Source organism: Aspergillus aculeatus (assembly GCF_001890905.1).
Source record: "Aspergillus aculeatus ATCC 16872 unplaced genomic scaffold ASPACscaffold_17, whole genome shotgun sequence".
NCBI lineage: Eukaryota > Fungi > Ascomycota > Eurotiomycetes > Eurotiales > Aspergillaceae > Aspergillus > Aspergillus aculeatus.
This window is the reverse complement of record NW_017962992.1, coordinates 18,239-35,132: the sequence shown is the minus strand read 5'-3', so window position 1 is coordinate 35,132 and position 16,894 is coordinate 18,239. Positions and strand designations below refer to the sequence as shown.

General features: G+C 49.0%; 5 protein-coding genes across 5 annotated transcripts; 3 read left to right on the top strand and 2 right to left on the bottom strand.

Moving 5' to 3' along the window:
- The first annotated feature begins 231 nt into the window (after positions 1-231).
- Positions 232-3,448, top strand: ASPACDRAFT_81349 (uncharacterized protein). Its single transcript, XM_020205854.1, has 4 exons — positions 232-392; positions 452-737; positions 820-1,408; positions 1,463-3,448. Exons 2-4 carry the CDS (start codon positions 639-641, stop codon positions 3,220-3,222), a joined length of 2,448 nt encoding a protein of 815 aa, XP_020052451.1. The 5' UTR covers positions 232-392; positions 452-638; the 3' UTR covers positions 3,223-3,448.
- Positions 3,449-3,708: 260 nt separating this feature from the next.
- Positions 3,709-5,037, top strand: ASPACDRAFT_54542 (putative Ras family GTPase (Rab4b); the record flags this gene model as incomplete). Its single annotated transcript, XM_020202893.1, has 4 exons — positions 3,709-3,774; positions 3,924-3,988; positions 4,061-4,095; positions 4,181-5,037. 4 exons carry the CDS (start codon positions 3,709-3,711, stop codon positions 5,035-5,037), a joined length of 1,023 nt encoding a protein of 340 aa, XP_020052450.1.
- Positions 5,038-5,584: 547 nt separating this feature from the next.
- On the bottom strand, positions 5,585-6,820 carry ASPACDRAFT_63593 (NAD(P)-dependent alcohol dehydrogenase; the record flags this gene model as incomplete). The annotated part of the gene is made up of 3 exons (XM_020203908.1): positions 5,585-6,511; positions 6,579-6,701; positions 6,794-6,820. The coding sequence occupies 3 exons, from the start codon at positions 6,818-6,820 to the stop codon at positions 5,585-5,587; spliced, it is 1,077 nt and encodes a 358-aa protein (XP_020052449.1).
- Positions 6,821-7,752: 932 nt separating this feature from the next.
- On the top strand, positions 7,753-9,761 carry ASPACDRAFT_63592 (FAD-binding oxidoreductase; the record flags this gene model as incomplete). Its single annotated transcript, XM_020203907.1, has 4 exons — positions 7,753-8,029; positions 8,113-9,387; positions 9,439-9,614; positions 9,669-9,761. 4 exons carry the CDS (start codon positions 7,753-7,755, stop codon positions 9,759-9,761), a joined length of 1,821 nt encoding a protein of 606 aa, XP_020052448.1.
- Positions 9,762-12,751: 2,990 nt separating this feature from the next.
- Positions 12,752-16,016, bottom strand: ASPACDRAFT_81338 (WD repeat protein). Its single transcript, XM_020205853.1, has 3 exons — positions 15,549-16,016; positions 14,742-15,493; positions 12,752-14,682 (listed from the first exon to the last, which is right to left on the bottom strand). Exons 1-3 carry the CDS (start codon positions 15,821-15,823, stop codon positions 12,968-12,970), a joined length of 2,742 nt encoding a protein of 913 aa, XP_020052447.1. The 5' UTR covers positions 15,824-16,016; the 3' UTR covers positions 12,752-12,967.
- Between the last annotated feature and the right edge of the window lie 878 nt (positions 16,017-16,894).

Here is a 16,894-nt window from a genome sequence, read left to right as displayed (position 1 = left end):
CCCTTACATGAATTTTTAAAAAATACTGCCTATACTATATATGTACTGTACTATCTAACTACTAGGTTAGAGCGTGCATGCATCAATGCCCAATGAGCCCAGCAGAGTCTTCCTGCATTGCGAAATCTAGGCCTGAGAACCTCGCTCCCTGATTATCATGCCACTCTGATGCTCCTGATAATTTGGGGCCAAGTATACAGAGGAGTTGGAAGAAGCAAATGAAACAAAACAGTTAAAGGGCTCATTCATGGATGGAGCATCAATTCGGAAATCGACCGGCGTGACATTAGACCCTTGCAGCTGACCCGCCTTCTTCTTACCCATGTTTGTGGGATCCGAGCTTCGCGTGCTGCTGGTCTGCAGCTGGTGAGGCGGCTGAAACCGCTGTTGCAGTTTGTTCAGCCCCCGACCTCCCTGCTATATACTTTGTGGTGTACTAATCGCCCTTCAGAACTCGTCTTACGTCCCTAGCAGGTCCCTCACCAGTACGAGGACTTCTATCTGGCCCAGCCGACAACTAGGCGCGATCGGTGATGTTCATGACTAGGCTCGGTTCAGGTTGCCTCTCCGCCAGTGAACGCCTTGTGCTATGATCTCCCCAGCCAGTCACCCTCGGCTGCCACACCTATGTCGCAAAGATGAAGCAGGATCAAAATAGCCACTTGAGCAGAAGGCCACGCAGACCGTCAATCACTCAGCAAATTCAGCGGGCAATCGGCTTTGACAAGCAAACACATGTGAGTATCGTGGCCTCCTACATTTAGCTCATGTCTGTCATACCGACAAAGTACTTTGGGATGCTGATTTCCTCGAAAGCAGCTCCAGGACAAGCAAGGCCAAAGTCCAAAGGCTACTTCCCAGACAACAAGACCCGGGCCGGAAAAAGCAGCCACCCAGCGACCAAATTCGAATTCTTCAAGCAGTAGGGGGCATTCCCAAATAAGCACAGAGGAGGGTCAAGATGGAGATCCGAGGCAGTCAATCGGAAACGTTGGGGTTAAGAGACTATCAGCATCGCTGCTTAACGGGTATCTATCAAAAAGGACGGGAGCCTCTTTGGAAGGCGATGTTGCGGTAACACTTAATAACAAGCCCCCAGCGAAAAGACAGATTGACGCTCCCAGGAACAAAGAGACCCGGGCTACGAAGCGTTTGGAAGCAGATCGGGCAGAGCTCGAGAAACAGCTCCTCAGGCTCGAACAGGCCGAAGAATCCAGAACATCGCGGCTGTTGAAAAGGGAAACCCGTCGTCTTTCCAAAAAACAACCTCTGGACAGGTGGAGCAGGGCGTCCAGTGCGAGTGCAGATGATTTCGGGTCCTCGACTAGGCTTTCTTCCATTTTCTCCATCTCAAGGCGCTCATCGCGGTCTCGACCGAGCTCAGCGCACGAAGCCGACCAAAGACTATGTCAACAGTCATCTAGCACTGCAAAGTCAAGGCCGAATGCTGACTTGCATCCAGGGGATCGGACGGTGTTGAAAGCACCCGAGCGTTTCAGCATTGCGCTATCGAAAGAGCTCACTGCGGCAAATGCACTACTCTCATATCACAAGGACGGTCCTCCGGGGAAGCCTACCCAATCGACCGCAGAGTCTCATGTGAACCAGACCAGCAAATCGCGGCTGTCACTCGAGAGTCTGGTCCACGAGACAAGTCAAGGACCGGTCGCATATAGAAACGAGAGTTGTACTTCCTCATCAGCAAAACCCGAGCTAAGAGCCCCCAAAGCGTCGCAAAAGACAAGAGATTTGGACCGTACCTCGTTTTCAGCGGTCCTGAATACAGAGACAAGGATCCCCGAGGTTGTTCAAACCTCTGGGCGCCCCATGCCCATTATCAACCCCGCTGTTAAAGACATCCAAGAAACCCGCGCAGATTGTTTGGTTTTTAAACCCGGTGAAGTGGAGCAGTTCGCTGCAAGGCCTCATCCTCAGCACCCCAACGACTTCACCATTCCACAACAAGAACCCTGGAAACCTAGTTCGGCAAGGATTTCAAATTACAAACAGTTCCAGAGGCAATATAGAAAATATCAGTCATCGCCGCTGGCAGTGACCTCGGTGGGTGACTTGGCGAGCGGACCAGCTTCAACCAATCCGACCTCATTTGAACCGTCCACCCAATTCGCAGTTGAGAAATCGAAACAAGTCTTCCCAGAGGTTTTGGAAAATGGCATAATTGTCAGATCAAGCCCAGTGCGACCGCTGCCGATCAATCATCATGGCCTTGGCGCATCCTTTGAAAGAGTAAACACTCACAGACCTGCATATAAGGATTGCGACGGCGACCGGCCAATATTCTCAAACAAACGCCCTCAGCATACCTCCAACGATAGTACGTACAGAGTTCAAGATGAAAAAATAGATTCGTCGGCTTCAAGTATGGCTGAATTCGGGCATTCGCATGATGCCAGAGCAAACCTGCACTCTCAGGCTTCAGTCGGCTACAGCGCTGGCGTCGGGCAGAGCCAGACAAAGGCCTTGCGCAAGCTAAACTCCTACCTCGATCATGAGCCATGTCCCACAAAGTCCCAATGGACTTCAGAGGTCGAGAATCCACAAGTCACTCGCGCATATCCTGCCGATCAACCACAGCTGTATGGCAGGTCTCTGTCTTCATTGGACAATTCATCTCGCGAGATGTCGGCAGATGATTACAACACGGCGGATGAGAGCCCTTCCGTCACTTCACGATCAAGAGATGAGAATGACTTTCCCACGCTGTGTTTAAAACATCCTGGAATTGAAAATCCTAGGCATGACTTTAGTGCTTGTCTTTCACCAGCACGGAAGCAATCACCAGCCGTGATATCTGGTACTTTGCCGATGCAAACTAAGAACTCCGGCAACCAGCCGAAATACTGCCCAGGTCGGCATGTTTCTAAGATATTCCTTATCTGTTGCGTTTGTGGGCAATGGCATGATAATCCTTCGCAAATGTATTCAGAGTACCTCTGCGGCAAGAATCTTCCAACTCCAACAACTCCCGAATGGTTTACAGAGGAAAGAGAAGCAGCTGTCATCGATAAGAAGAATGATCTTGCTATGTCCAGAAGCGGGCAATCGAGGCAATCTACCAGCCAACCATGTACCCGTAGCGCAGCCGACAGACCAAGTTTAACATCTCAATCGCTTCATAGCTGCTGGTGCGGACACAAGATGAACCAGGCATGCTGCGAAGGATGGAGTACTGTTGTCCATTTACGCAAGAAATGTCACTAAATCACGAACCTTATTGGCAAATTCAAATTGATGCCTTCTTTCTGCATTCTCGCGCCACGGATAGCATTGGTTCTTGTTTGCCATCAGCGAGCCTTTGTGGCATACTCTTATAAATTGTCTTTAGCTCTCATATCAATTTGAATGATAGTCGGAAAGCCTTGTCTGTTCCTTCCTGAACATACAATGTAGCGAACCTTGACCTAAGATCCCTCAACTCATTTGCCTGTGACAAGACTTGTGTACGGAGTAGCAATGAACTGGAAGGCAGATTTGCGAATTGATGTGTGGGCTCGCATTGTGGCAATCAATAGCTACTTCAGTGTGGAGCCTGCATTGTGTCACGCAGGGGTAGTGTACAGTCTACTCCGTACAATACGTGGTACTGTACGGTCTACATCGGTAACTTTGACCTCGTCACCTTTCTTCTTTCCCTTCACCTTCACAACATCCCCAAGTCTCTCCTTTGGATGGCTCTTGTTTGGCGCCATGGTGCGTCAAAGGAGCTTCTCGAATGCTTCCTCAGCTCCATCTTTCCAGGCTGAGAGGAACCAGGTATGCGATCTTCTCATTACACCCCTTAAGTTACATACACAAGGCCCTCCTCACCCTCAACTGGAATCGATGCAGCCGTTGTGCCAGAAGCTGCCCATTTTGCTCCAGGACTAACCGGTCGCTTTGTCTTTTCCATATTTCTTTCTCAGGAACTGGAGAGTATGTACGATTATCTGGCTAAGGTAATCCTTCTTGGGCCAAGCGGGGCTGGAAAGTAAGATTCTATGGAATTCACTGGACGCCAAAAAAAAGCTCAACACTTGCTCACTTGTCCGTGACAACCAAGGTCCTGTGTGTTACATCGCTTTGTGAAGAATGAATGTAGGGCTTCAACCCCTGACCTAGCCTATGTATACATTCATCCCGAGCTGGTAGCCTGGCTTGCTAACAGATTGTGTACGTGTAGGGAGAGTGCTGTCTTCGCAAACGATCGGGGTGGAATTTTCCTCCCGGATAGTCAAATTAGGCACCGGCTCCCGGCGAACAAGAATCAAATTCCAGCTATGGGATACGGCTGGAACGGAGAGGTTTCGATCTGTCTCCAGATCCTACTACCGAGGGGCTGCGGGGGCCATCCTCATTTATGATGTATCCTCCCAGGCTTCATTCACATCCCTTCCGACATTTCTAATGGATGCGCGTACTCTTGCTTCGCCCAATCTCACAGTCCTGCTCGCGGGAAACAAAGCGGATCTTACCTCGGATGCCATGCAGCATAACGATAGCTTCGACGATAGCTCCCGGCCGCCTCCCACGCCGTCTAGCACGTCCAGCAAATATTCTTCCCTCCTCCCTGACTCTACCGGCGGGTCTGTTCGTTCTACAGTGTTTTATGAAGCAGGGACAAGGTTAACAGCGACAAACGCTTTACATGGTCGCGAAGTCAGCACTGAAAACGTGTCACGCTGGGCAGCCAAATCCGGTATCCCGGTAGCCGTCGAAATTTCAGCCCTTACCGGCGAGGGGGTGGAAGAGTTGTTCAACCGGCTGGCCCGGATAATTCTCACAAAGATTGAATTAGGGGAAATCGACCCTGACGATCCACAAAGTGGAATTCAATACGGAGATGGTGGCTATGGTCCCAGCGCCAGTGATGGATCTAGTATTCGAAGTCGCACAACGCTCGATGACGGTTCTGTTCAGATGCGTCGTCGGCACAACAGAGTTGAAGCTGAAAACAGCCGAAGAGGTGGTTTGAGAGAATGGGAAGATGTGTTTAGGTTGAGCGACTCTCATCGAAGGAGAGACGATAGATGTTGCTGACCTGCTGCCTGTTATTATCGCGGCTGCGCAGCTCGGAGCTCGAATACAGTCTTCCTCATTTGATATCCCTATAACGGAAAGTGGGCCGACCACCGATCATAAGCCTCGGTCACCGTCCATTTTGTGAAATCTCTGAGAATGACAATTGACTAGCTTGTGTCTCTGCTTCATTCAGGAGATAGTCTGATCTCGCTCGGAACTTCTCTTTCTCAATTCAATCAGCAAGATACCCTAACTGCAACTCTGGCTGTCCTTCACAGGTACTAATTGACTCTGTGATTAAGTGTCCTGTACTAAGTTATCTTCCTGGCGTTCTTTGGCTTCAAGCCCTAGCTCAATCTTAAATCATTTTCTACATTACAAATAACATTCTAGTGGCCACCACCCGTTAATACATACCTCAAAAGTCACTGAATTTGAATCTTCCGACAACGCTCATATCATCACTAACAAGCCCAAAGACAATTAGAACTCATACTACTGGAAGCGGGAGATTTTCAAAGGACCCAGTCGAACCTTGGTATTCCAGATTGTACCCAGTTCATGTCTAGGACTCTATGCCAGCGATAAGTGTCTTAATACCCTTTCCAGCCTTGACCTCTTGAAATGCCCGTTCGGCATCTTCAAACTTGACAGTAGCAGTGATCAAATCTTTGACATTCACTTTGCCCGAGGCAACAAGCGATACTGCAAGCTTATAATCACCACTACCATAACGGAAACTGCCCTTCACATTCAATTCCTTGGTGCATGCAGCCATGATCGGAAAGGTGATCTCACTCCTTCCCATGCCGCCTTGTACGTACGTTCCGCCAGCGCGGACGACGTGTATTCCAGTGTGCACAGATGGCTCTGCTCCGGATGCATCGATTGCTACATCTGCACCCGAGCCTAGGTCATTTTCCTCGATGATTCTCTTCGCGTTGTCCAAGGGGCTGGCTTTGAACGGCTCATATGTTGAAGTTGCTGCGTAGCTTGCGGCAAATTTGAGTCTCGGCTCTTGGATATCCACGGCAATAACCTTGGACGCACCGTACGCCTTCGCTACAGCGCAGCATAGGAGTCCCACTGGCCCAGCGCCAAATACAACCACCGATTGGCCAGGTTTAACATCTGCCTGCTTGACGATGTGCACCGCGACACCAAGGGGCTCCATGAGTGCAGCCTCTTGTAGGGTAATACTGTCGGGGACTTTGTGGCAGAAGTCCTCGGGCAGAATGTAGTAACTGGCGAGAGTGCCGTCGTATGGGGGGGTAGCGGCAAATGCCATTTTCTCACACAGGTTATATTTCCCAGACTTGCACGGTTCACAGCGACGGCAAGGGACGCCGGGTTCGAGTGCCACTCGATCTCCCACCTTCAACCCCGTGACCGACGAACCGACCCTGCTAACAATGCCTGATGATTCATGGCCCAGTACCATAGGGTCCTTGACGACGAATTGGCCAATGGAACCATGCTCCCAGTAGTGAACCTAGCAATTGTCCCGAAGTCAGTTTGAAGCTCGACTCATCTTCCCAAGCGCTATCGATAGAACGTACATCGCTCCCGCATATACCCGTGAACTTGACATTCACAAGGACATCATGAGGTCCTTTCAATTCCGGGACCGGACGATCTTCAAATTTGACCCGATGGATGCCTTCCAATACGAATGAGAGGTTCTATATATGTTGAATTCCCTACATTAGCAACTACCAGCTCCCGACCTGCTATACAGGTGTATGCTTCTCAACGAAAGTGTCTTCTTGCTTACCTGGGCAGTGGCACTCTGGGCAGACATCTTCGGTAAAGTTCCACCCGATTTGATTGCAATGAGCCAAGGAATAAGATAGTGATAATAGTTGTTTTTTGATTAGTGTGATAGAAGAAGCTGGGCTCTGAAGCAGGGGGTGAGGTGTTAGAATAGAACACGTTCAAGACACACTCTGATGCTCTCAGTGGGCTAACAGAAACAAAAGGGGGGAGAGAATGTTTGCAGTGGCAGATATTTGAGAACGAAAAAAAGAAAAGAGCAGGAGAAACTTAAATACAGAAATGGTAGGCTTTCAACCGACAAAGGATAATCAAGATAGCTACGTGTTGTGGTGAGGGGCCAGGGGAGCAACCTGCATGGGTCTAGCCAAGCAATAGAGGTGATTATTCCTTCTTCACAAGGCATTATGATGGGGCTATATCAACACTAGCACGAGAGTTAGGAAGCTCAGGTGAGCTCCAGGTGAGACGGCAGGATAATATGGCGGGGTAAGTATGACCGCAGATGGGGGGCAAGGGAGTCGGCATGAAGCCCGGCTGATTATCTATTGGTGGATTGTGTGCAATTTAACCGGAATTCGAGACGCTTGACTGCAGACAGTGGTACTGTACGGAATATCTAGTACCTACAGGCAGGTTTTTAGCCGGTGCATTATCACATGATCAATCGGAAATAGTGAATATGTACCGGTATTCCGTACTGTTATATACTATACACACGGGTAGTCGGTGTATCATGTACTGTACTGGATCGTACACTGGGCAGTTTAGTTGAGTTTCTCAGCTTGGCTTAGTCATGGCTAATGTAGCAAGTTAACTAGCTCACTAAGCGCAACAAGCTCAACTTCTTACATGCTTTAACCGATCTGATCACTTACAAACGGTCTCCAGCAGTAGGATGCCAACGTCCTGAAGAACAGAATTGCTCTCATTATTTTCATGCTGACCCCGACTCACAAGATGATTAGGTCCTACCCCTTCCGTGCCTCGTTGGGGACAAGAGACACTCTACAACCGAGAGCGGGCGCTCGCTACACCAAACTTGCACCAGTAGAACTTCAGCGAAGGGTGTTTTGCAAATCCACCCGTTATGCCTCGGAGGAAAAGTCTCAGTCTTTCAAACATCAGCTATATGAGAGCACACAACAGCGCCTCAAGAGGGAGCGTGCCGAGCAAGAGCGTTACTCAGAGTATCAGACCCAATCCCAGGGTGGTCGCTATGCAGCTATGATGTTCGGTATGCGAATTATTCACCTCCACAACGAGACGTTTCTTTTGGGTTCTATTGTATGACAAGTGTATCTGATGCCGCATGTTTAGCATTGACCTTCTTCTCCACCGGGGCTTACTTCTTAGGGTCCCTCAAACCCGAGAGCTTGCCAACGTCATCAACCACTCCTATATATGAAGCAGAGCCACCAAGACACAACGTCGCGCCGTCAAATCTACAGGCTGCGTGGGCAGACTTTGTTGACATTTTAGGGAAAGAGAATGTCTCTACTGAACACAATGACTTGGAGATCCACTCGGGGTCTGACTGGTCTTCATATGCGCCGAAGACTGATGAAAAACCCTTCCTGGTTCTCTATCCCTCAACCACGGCAGAAGTTTCTCGCATCATGAAGGTTTGCCATAAGCGGATAATCCCTGTCACGCCGTACTCCGGGGGGACAAGCTTGGAAGGACATTTTGCACCCACAAGAGGCGGTGTTTGCATCGACTTTCGTCGCATGGATCGTATCTTAGAGGTTCACAAGGGGGACTTGGACGTTGTGGTTCAACCTGCCGTTGGCTGGGAGGAGCTTAACGAGAAGCTGTCCGAGGATGGCTTGTTTTTCCCACCAGACCCCGGTCCTGGCGCTATGATCGGCGGCATGGTTGGTACAGGCTGTTCCGGAACGAATGCCTATAGGTATGGAACCATGCGCGAGTGGGTACTTTCCCTAACGGTCGTCCTTGCCGATGGGACAGTCATCAAGACAAAGCAACGTCCGCGGAAGTCGAGTGCTGGATATGACCTCACTAGGCTATTCATTGGCAGCGAAGGTACACTTGGGCTAGTGACAGAAGCAACGCTAAAATTGACTGTTAAGCCCAAAAGTCAAAATGTTGCCGTTGCAAGCTTCCAGACGATACAGGATGCGGCGGAATGTGTCACACGTGTAGTAGAGGAAGGCATTCCCGTTGCCGGACTGGAGATCTTGGATGACGTCCAGATGAAGTGTATCAATGCCAGTCAGACGACCAGCCGACAATGGAAGGAGACACCTACACTCTTCTTCAAATTCACAGGGACTCCCTTGGGCGTCAAAGAACAGATAAACCTTGTGCAGAAGATTGTTTCCTCCTCGGCTGGGAAGTCCTTCGAGTTTGCACGTGGTGATGCGGAAATGCAGGAACTGTGGAGTGCCCGCAAACAGGCTTTGTGGAGTGTAATGGCTATGCGAAGAGGCCCCGAAGACCATGTTTGGACAACGGATGTGGCAGTACCTATGAGCAAACTGCCCCAGATAATTGAAACCACAAAACAAGATATGACTGAAAGTGGTCTTTTGGCAGGTATCTGTGGCCACGTCGGAGATGGTAATTTCCATGGTAAGTGACTTCTGCCTGGGTATATTAGAGGCCTGTTTTTGACACTTTCAGCCATCATCCTCTTTAACGAGAGCGAGAGAAGGGCTGCAGAGGCTGTGGTTCACCGGATGGTGAAGCGAGCCATTCAGCTGGAAGGCACAGTGACAGGAGAACATGGCGTCGGTCTGGTCAAACGAGATTATTTGGAGCATGAATTGGGCGAACGCACCGTGGACGCCATGCGTCGGGTATGTGGTCCTCGTGAAATGTGTGACGATGTTTCATTGACTAAGAACTTCTAGCTCAAACTTGCTTTCGACCCTCTCTGCCTCCTCAACCCCGATAAAGTTGTCCGTGTGGAGCCACCGGCGGCTGGTGAGATCAAAAACTGGTGATGGCAAGAAATCTTTCCACAAATGAGAATGTTTCCGATATTCCATACAGTTATATGTGGAGAACCAAGATTGGGCTATGGGCTGAGCTTGGACGGTATCACCTCCAACCGGAACCTCTTAAACTCCTGCGGCAACCCGAACATGCAGGTGCACTCATGCTTCTTCTCGCTTCGCTGAGTTTTCGATCACGTCTGGCCAGAGCCATGCCGTTCCTGCCTCTCTCTCTGTGGTCCATTGCGAAGTAGCAACGCTTGCTTGATGCGACGATGCCTTCTCCTGCATCTTCACACATGCTCTCCACAGAATGGTCTCAGTCTTATTATGACTCGTTTCTCCGTGGGTCTTCTTTTTCGAGTCGCTGCTCAATGACCTGGAATTATGCCATTCAATCCAGACTAGATATGTCTTTGCATCTGCTCGGAAGGTCTATTCCCTGGTGGTGACATGGCGCTTGGCTATTGAAACGTGGACCCTGTCAGCTCATTTCAGGGGAGAGGTGCTCGTAGGCTTAGCAATATACTCTGTTTCGAGAGGTCTAATAGGCACTGTTTTTTCCCATGCCTTTTTGGTACTGATACGGTGGTTCTGATGCGTGACAGAAGTACTTTCTGTACAGAGACTTTTATCTCAATGGTGTTCTTCATATCAGAAAATCATAAGATATGGGAGTACATGATATTTAATGCGCAGACCGTTATCTAACGCAGGTACAGGAACATTACCGTACAGTTACAACTTATTTCAGGTTTCTAGAACAACTACCGACTGTGCCAAGCCCTGTATTTACTTGGTCATTCACTGACTAACTTGACTGACTTTGGTAATCAAGCAGGTGCCCGCCAATTTACTACGGATATTACTGTACTGTATTGTACAGACATACAGACATACACTCCGCATCCGTTGCTCCGCCGGCCTTACACCGCCGTCTTCCGGGCTTCCCCAGTCCTTCCATACTCCTCGCCGTCCCCCCTCCACCCCCCGCCCCCCTTCTCACCCTCACTCCCACACTCTCTTGTCTTTCTCTTCACTCTCTGATTATTTCCCCAGTGCATTCATCCTCCATTATAACCACCCATCTTCGCCTGTCTTGGTCTCTGCGGAGTTCGCTTCATTCCCTTTCCACCTGGATGGGACGATCATCATCATAGCCAACTGCCCATACTATTGTCACGCTGCATCGTGTGCACTCGAAAGTATCCATCTGCACCTATTTATCGCTTCGTCACCGCCATCGGCTTCTTCAGCTAAAGTTGTTGCAATACTCTTCGTTCTAGAGAATATCGCTTTCCCCATTTCCCCTCTTATAAATTGACCGTTACCACGTCAAATCCTACCTGTCCATAACCGTTTTTTGAGAGAAGTACGCTGTGATCAAAGGCTCGACTTGCCCGTCTCTGTCTTCTGAATCTATATTTTCGACAACCATGTCTTTGGTTAGGACCAACTGAACCCTTTCACAGTAGTGTCAGTGGTTCGGAGAGACTAGGTGGGCATAAGAGGCGTGTTGACTTTAATGGAACCACCGCATATCTCGCTTTTATGGAACTGAAGTGATCTGGTACAAATTGATACATTTCAAGTCATACACAAAAGTGTCGAACTTGCGGATAGCGTCCAATCGGCTTGGCTGCAGAATCCGAATGTGAGCAGGATATCGCACCGCAATGATAGCCAGGCAATCTCAATAATCCTCAGCGTCTCTTGCCAAAATTGATTGCATCGAACTGTCTGCCGAGAGGGACGCGTACGACTTCAGTACAAGCATATCCAGAACAGTCAGATAGGCTTGGATTTGCCTGGATGACCCGTTCCTGGTCTGAGTGTGGCTCGAGATTTAATTGTCTAAGCTCTACTGGGTCGTGCAAACGAAGCGGAGATGCACAGAATGCCGCTTATGATGAAAGCGCCTCGGAACAGCTCCCCGACAGCCTCCGATGTTTCCCACGCGAATATGGAGCATCCGAATATCGGAATCCTTGCTAGCGGGAGATCCAGAAGTATACTCGCCCGCCCTAAGTACTCTACGCATGTCTCCTCTCACGCACAAGTGGCTGCTGTCGCAGGCGCAAGTGGGCCGAGGTCAATACCCTCAAATCCTGTGCCCCTTGTTTCTCATGTCCACACACCTTCACAGATCCAATCTTGCCAAATGTCCATGCTTGGGAGCAGTGCCTCTCTAGGCGAAGAATCAACTGACAGCGATTCTCTGACACAGCATGCGCCTGGAATCTCTCATTCGTCAATGCATACCTCGTCCAAGCAAGCATTACGATTATCACTACATATTCAAGATGGTTCAATGCCAAGATCACCCGCAATCTCTCAGACTAATATTACCGGACGTACATCATTTGGCTACTCGAGAGAGAATGGTAGCACTCTGGATACGACGTCACCAGTCTCAAGATCATCCTTAGATTTTGTCTTTCGATCTAAAACTCGGAGTAGTATGGACCCCCTCGCTCGAGCAGCTACAGTACAAGCAGCACGTCAAGCTTTTGAAGAAAAAGAGGCGGCGAAGACCTGGAGAATCGAGGCCCAACAAATGAAAGCCGAGAAAAAACATACTCGGCACAAGGAACGACACAGGCCAACTGGAATTGATCAGGTTGATATTGAAAGCACGAATAATGAGAAGCCTGCGCCTGAGACACTGCAGCCTTCAGATTCGCCAGGATCAAACCCAACTGGCTGGAAATCCCAATCGAAGAACACATGGGTGCTTTTTTTGACATGGTTGCGCACCAGGGTTTTCAAGCTGCGGAGGAGGATCAAGAGAATAATTTGACGATAGAGAATCCGTGAACTTGCCTTGTCATTTTGTCTTCCCTACATGTATTCGGGTCATAATCAGGGGTATTCGTGTCTTCTGTTGCCATGAAATACGTGGGTTCCGACGGAGTTATGCAAGGAACGGCTACTGACCGGGACAGAATGATTCTACATTAAACTGGAACATGGTGAAACGATGACCTTAAACCGCAATAAAAGTCAATATATATCTACAGAATATCTCTTGGTCAAAATGAGTCTTCTAAGGTACATTGCCGTCTCGCTGAATGCAACCTGATCAATATGATCAACATGAAAGCAACCCCCCTAGAACATAGGGATGAAGCCACCCATGATTCGGCAGTGACATTATAAGTGAGCCTAATATGAGACTATCCGTGTGGTAAAAAGTGTTGACACTAGGTAAATTGCTAACATGAGAGGGCCTGGACCACATCGCGAAAGAGGAGATTGGCTGGAGGCAAAACGTACGGTGGTACATCGCCAAAAACACTAGCCAGCTGTGTCTGCAAAGAACCATTTAGACCACTAGACGCTGTTGCTAATTGATGTCTATCGGCTGAATTGCCCTGGTCTTGCTGACCAAACAAGCTTGCCAAACCCGATTTTTCAAACAAGTCACTTGGTGCATGCGCATATGTAGTTTGGGGTGCTAAACCCAGGCAGCTGAGTCTCTGCACCTTGGCTTCAGCATCGATAATGACGAAATCGCCAGAGTGTTTATCAGATAGTAAAGCGACGGGAGAGCTATCAAGCATGGTTTCAGACAGTACGGCGAGGGTTTCGATGTCGTAAATCTGTACATGAGGTTCGGATCGTCGGCGTTTCTTTGACGCAGGGTTCTTGGAATGAACTTGCGCGGCAATGGCGAAAGTTTTAGTTTCAATGCTAACTGCCAACAGGCGTGGTGAACAGGGTTGTCCGTTTTCAGCTGCATCAGGGAAGCAGAGAGTCCTGACAAGGTCATGCACAGTATCCCAAATGAACACGGACCGTGTTGAGGTGATCAGGAGCTGAGAGCCCAGAAATGCCAACGCACAAGGATCCCCTGCATATAGCCCGACCCTACTATAGCGGATGCTACAGGTTTGAGCATCAATCAATAATGTAACACCGGGATTCGCAGATGATGCCGAATTCAAGCAAACGGCGAGAACCGAACCATCCTGCGAATAATCCATGTAGGCTGCATTCAATCTTGTAGGGTGATGTACGTCACTATAGCTCTTCAGGTCAATAGCATTTCGACATCTCCAGGTCTCCGACAGCTGTTCAGTACCTGTTGTCTTGAGACCACTTCGTTGCCTGGCGCTTGGGCACCATAAGCGAAGCACTCCATCAGCGCCGACAGTTGCGAATTCGTGGGCATAATTGCGGGAAGCAAGACCCAAGATCTGCGCAGGACCAGTGCCAGAAAAATGAGGAGTGTCAATTCTGGTCACCAAATCCCACATCATGGACAAGAGATTCCATCTCCAGAATTTCAAGAAAGTTTCTTGGTTTCGAGTAGAGCTGCGACCGCCATGATCATCGTCAGGATAGAGAGCTTGCATGTCTCTTGTGTAAGGGCTCCAGCTGTCGATGGTAGCCATCCACTTCCCGTCTTTCGAGAGCGACAAGTGACTGACATCTGGTGCAGCGATGTATGAGCCATCTGGACTAATCTTCAAGGTTGTCGTGTTGGTACGCGCAAGTGCCTGCCGTGAGACATGGCTGTTGGAGCGTATGTCGTAGGTTTGGAGTGTGCAAGCGTTCGCCACAGTATGACCTTCCGGTGTAAGCTGACGAGAGGCTGGAACAGTCAAAAGAAGTTGATCCGGGAGCTTCGGATGTAAAGCGGCGGCTATAGTTCCAGCTGACAGAGGCCTCTTGGTCGAGGACCGAGTGTGAGACTTGGTCGGTGGGCACAGCTGCAAGCCGTTTATGGTGGCAAATGGCTGGAGTTCTCGCGCTGATAGCACAGTGGTGGAATTGTCTGTTAGTTTGACAGCATAGAGGGTCCCACTTGTGGAAAGAGTTATGCTGCAAATAGGGGACGAGAGATGGGGTAAGAACTGCTTTCGGCCCGTATCCAGCTGCCACAGAACCATCACCGATTCGTTGCCGCCAGAGATGACATAGTTACCTGCAAGAGAGATGCATCAGTCATTTGGAGCCCAGCTTTGTCTGATGAACATAGCTTACCGTCCTTAGACCAACGCACCACATTAACACAACTCCTATGCCAATGCAGCCGCCTAGGGGTAAGAGCCTTGCTGTTGCCGATATTATTATGTAGGGAAGTGAGGATATCATTATAAATCATGATTGAGCCCCCCGATTCCCCCAGCGCAAGGTCAACATTTCCAAGGGTTGCCCGGTTTTTGGGACCCGGGATCCCCGCTCGTTGTGGGGCTGTTTGATATCGAATATCAGCAGACGTGATACTCGTGGGTAAAGTCAACTCGCTCCAGGTATAAGGGACAGGACTCGAGTCTGAAAGATGCGCTTGACAACCGAGGAGAATATTTTGGCCTCCAAAAGCAACTAAAACTCTACCCTGGTATGCAACTCTGAGATGAGTGATCTGAGTGTTGGTGGTCAACAAGGGAACAGAGCAAGGTTCTTCATCACTTAAGCGTTGAAGAACGATGTCCTTCTTCGAATCTGCGCGATCATGAACGGAGAACAGGGCGTCATTTCCACAAGCATCGGAACAAAGGTCGACGCAGGTTGTTGGTCTGCATGCATCTCGGTAATAAAGCCGTTGACCAGAAAACCATTCCCATTTGCTCACAGAGCCAGTAGAGCTGAACACGTATAGATGATCCGAATTCTGTGGAGAGAGCTTGTATTCGATTACATTGTCGGTGGACTTCAATTTCAGCACTCGAAAAAGCCGCGAACTTGTCACCGAGTAGATGTGAACCGCTGTTTTAAGACCAAGAAAAAGGTACCTATGACGAACTCTGTAAGAAATTGTTTCAGAAGATAATCAATGATACGACTCACTCATCATCTGAGGTGAACAAGGGGTCAGAGTTGCTGAATCGTCCAGCAGCAATTCCAGACAGGAACCAGGCATCCCGTGCAGTTTCCTTCGGTTCTCTCTCGCTAGGCTCAGGAATATCCTCCGGAACAGTAACAGCATCAGTTGCCAGGGCCGCTGTCCTTCTGACTATCCTAGGCTGCAAAGAATCGTCTTTCTGAGCCCCATCGTCGGTTGGCGATGTACGACGGCGCTTGGTGCGAACATCATCGGTTGAGACCATCTTCCCTTGAGCCATCTCGCTGGCGCGCGATCTTTTGGAAAGTTGTCTATGCTCCGAACCTGACATTGGTTCACCAGGCAATGAGAAGAGAATTAAACCCAGCCTTCTAGTTTGAGTGTTGTTGTAGATGATGTACTCTATGGATGAGACAGACTAGCATCATTGATGTTGCGTAGCCCTTAGGTGTTGCAAGACAAGCTAGGATGATGACCACCTGCTTGTAGTAGGTTTCCTTTTTTTTTTTTTTGCTTCTCTTTTGCCTTACTGCCATAGTCAAACACTCCATCCATTCACTGGTCCGATTCTAGTCCTAGTACGTACTAGCGCTTTGATCATGTGTGCTCTAGCACTTAAAAGACTAACAGGCTTTCGGTTAGGTGCAAATCTTCAAATGGAAAAAGGTGGGGTCTGTGTCGAATCAAGTAACCAATAATACAGATTTTATCAATCCTCAACGTGAGTAATTATTCCTCACTTTCAAAGACAGACTTTACCATCCAGTAGCTGCACATCACAACAGAAGACATTCCCTATTTACTGGTACTTCCGCCTTCCTGAGTATCAGAACTACCTTCGGTGCAGATTTATTTCACTTATATCATCTCTTCTCATTCCCGAGACACACTTTGGCCCAATGATTATTCCCGTCAGGTGCTTCTCTTGTGGCAAGGTAGGTAGCAATACAGTTATTCCAGCTTCCCTACACGGCTTCTAACCATCGTGGAGTAATAGGTTGTTGGAGATTTATGGGAGCGCTACCTACAGCTTCTAGATGAAGGCATACCAGACGGGTAGGTCATTATTCAGTGGATTGCTTTGACACGAACACCATCCCTGACGAAATACTTTATAGTGATGCTATGGATCAGCTGGGCTGTAGAAGATATTGTTGTCGCCGGATGATCATGACTCATGTCGATTTGATTGAGAAACTTCTCAGGTATGAGCGAATGACTCGAACCAACATCGAATCATAGTGTTGACATTGTCCGCAAGGTATAATCCCACCGAGAGGGACCGGGCGAAGTCTCAAATATGAAGCGGTTTTCGATCACATTCCACAGCTCTCTAAAAATGCCTGTTGCC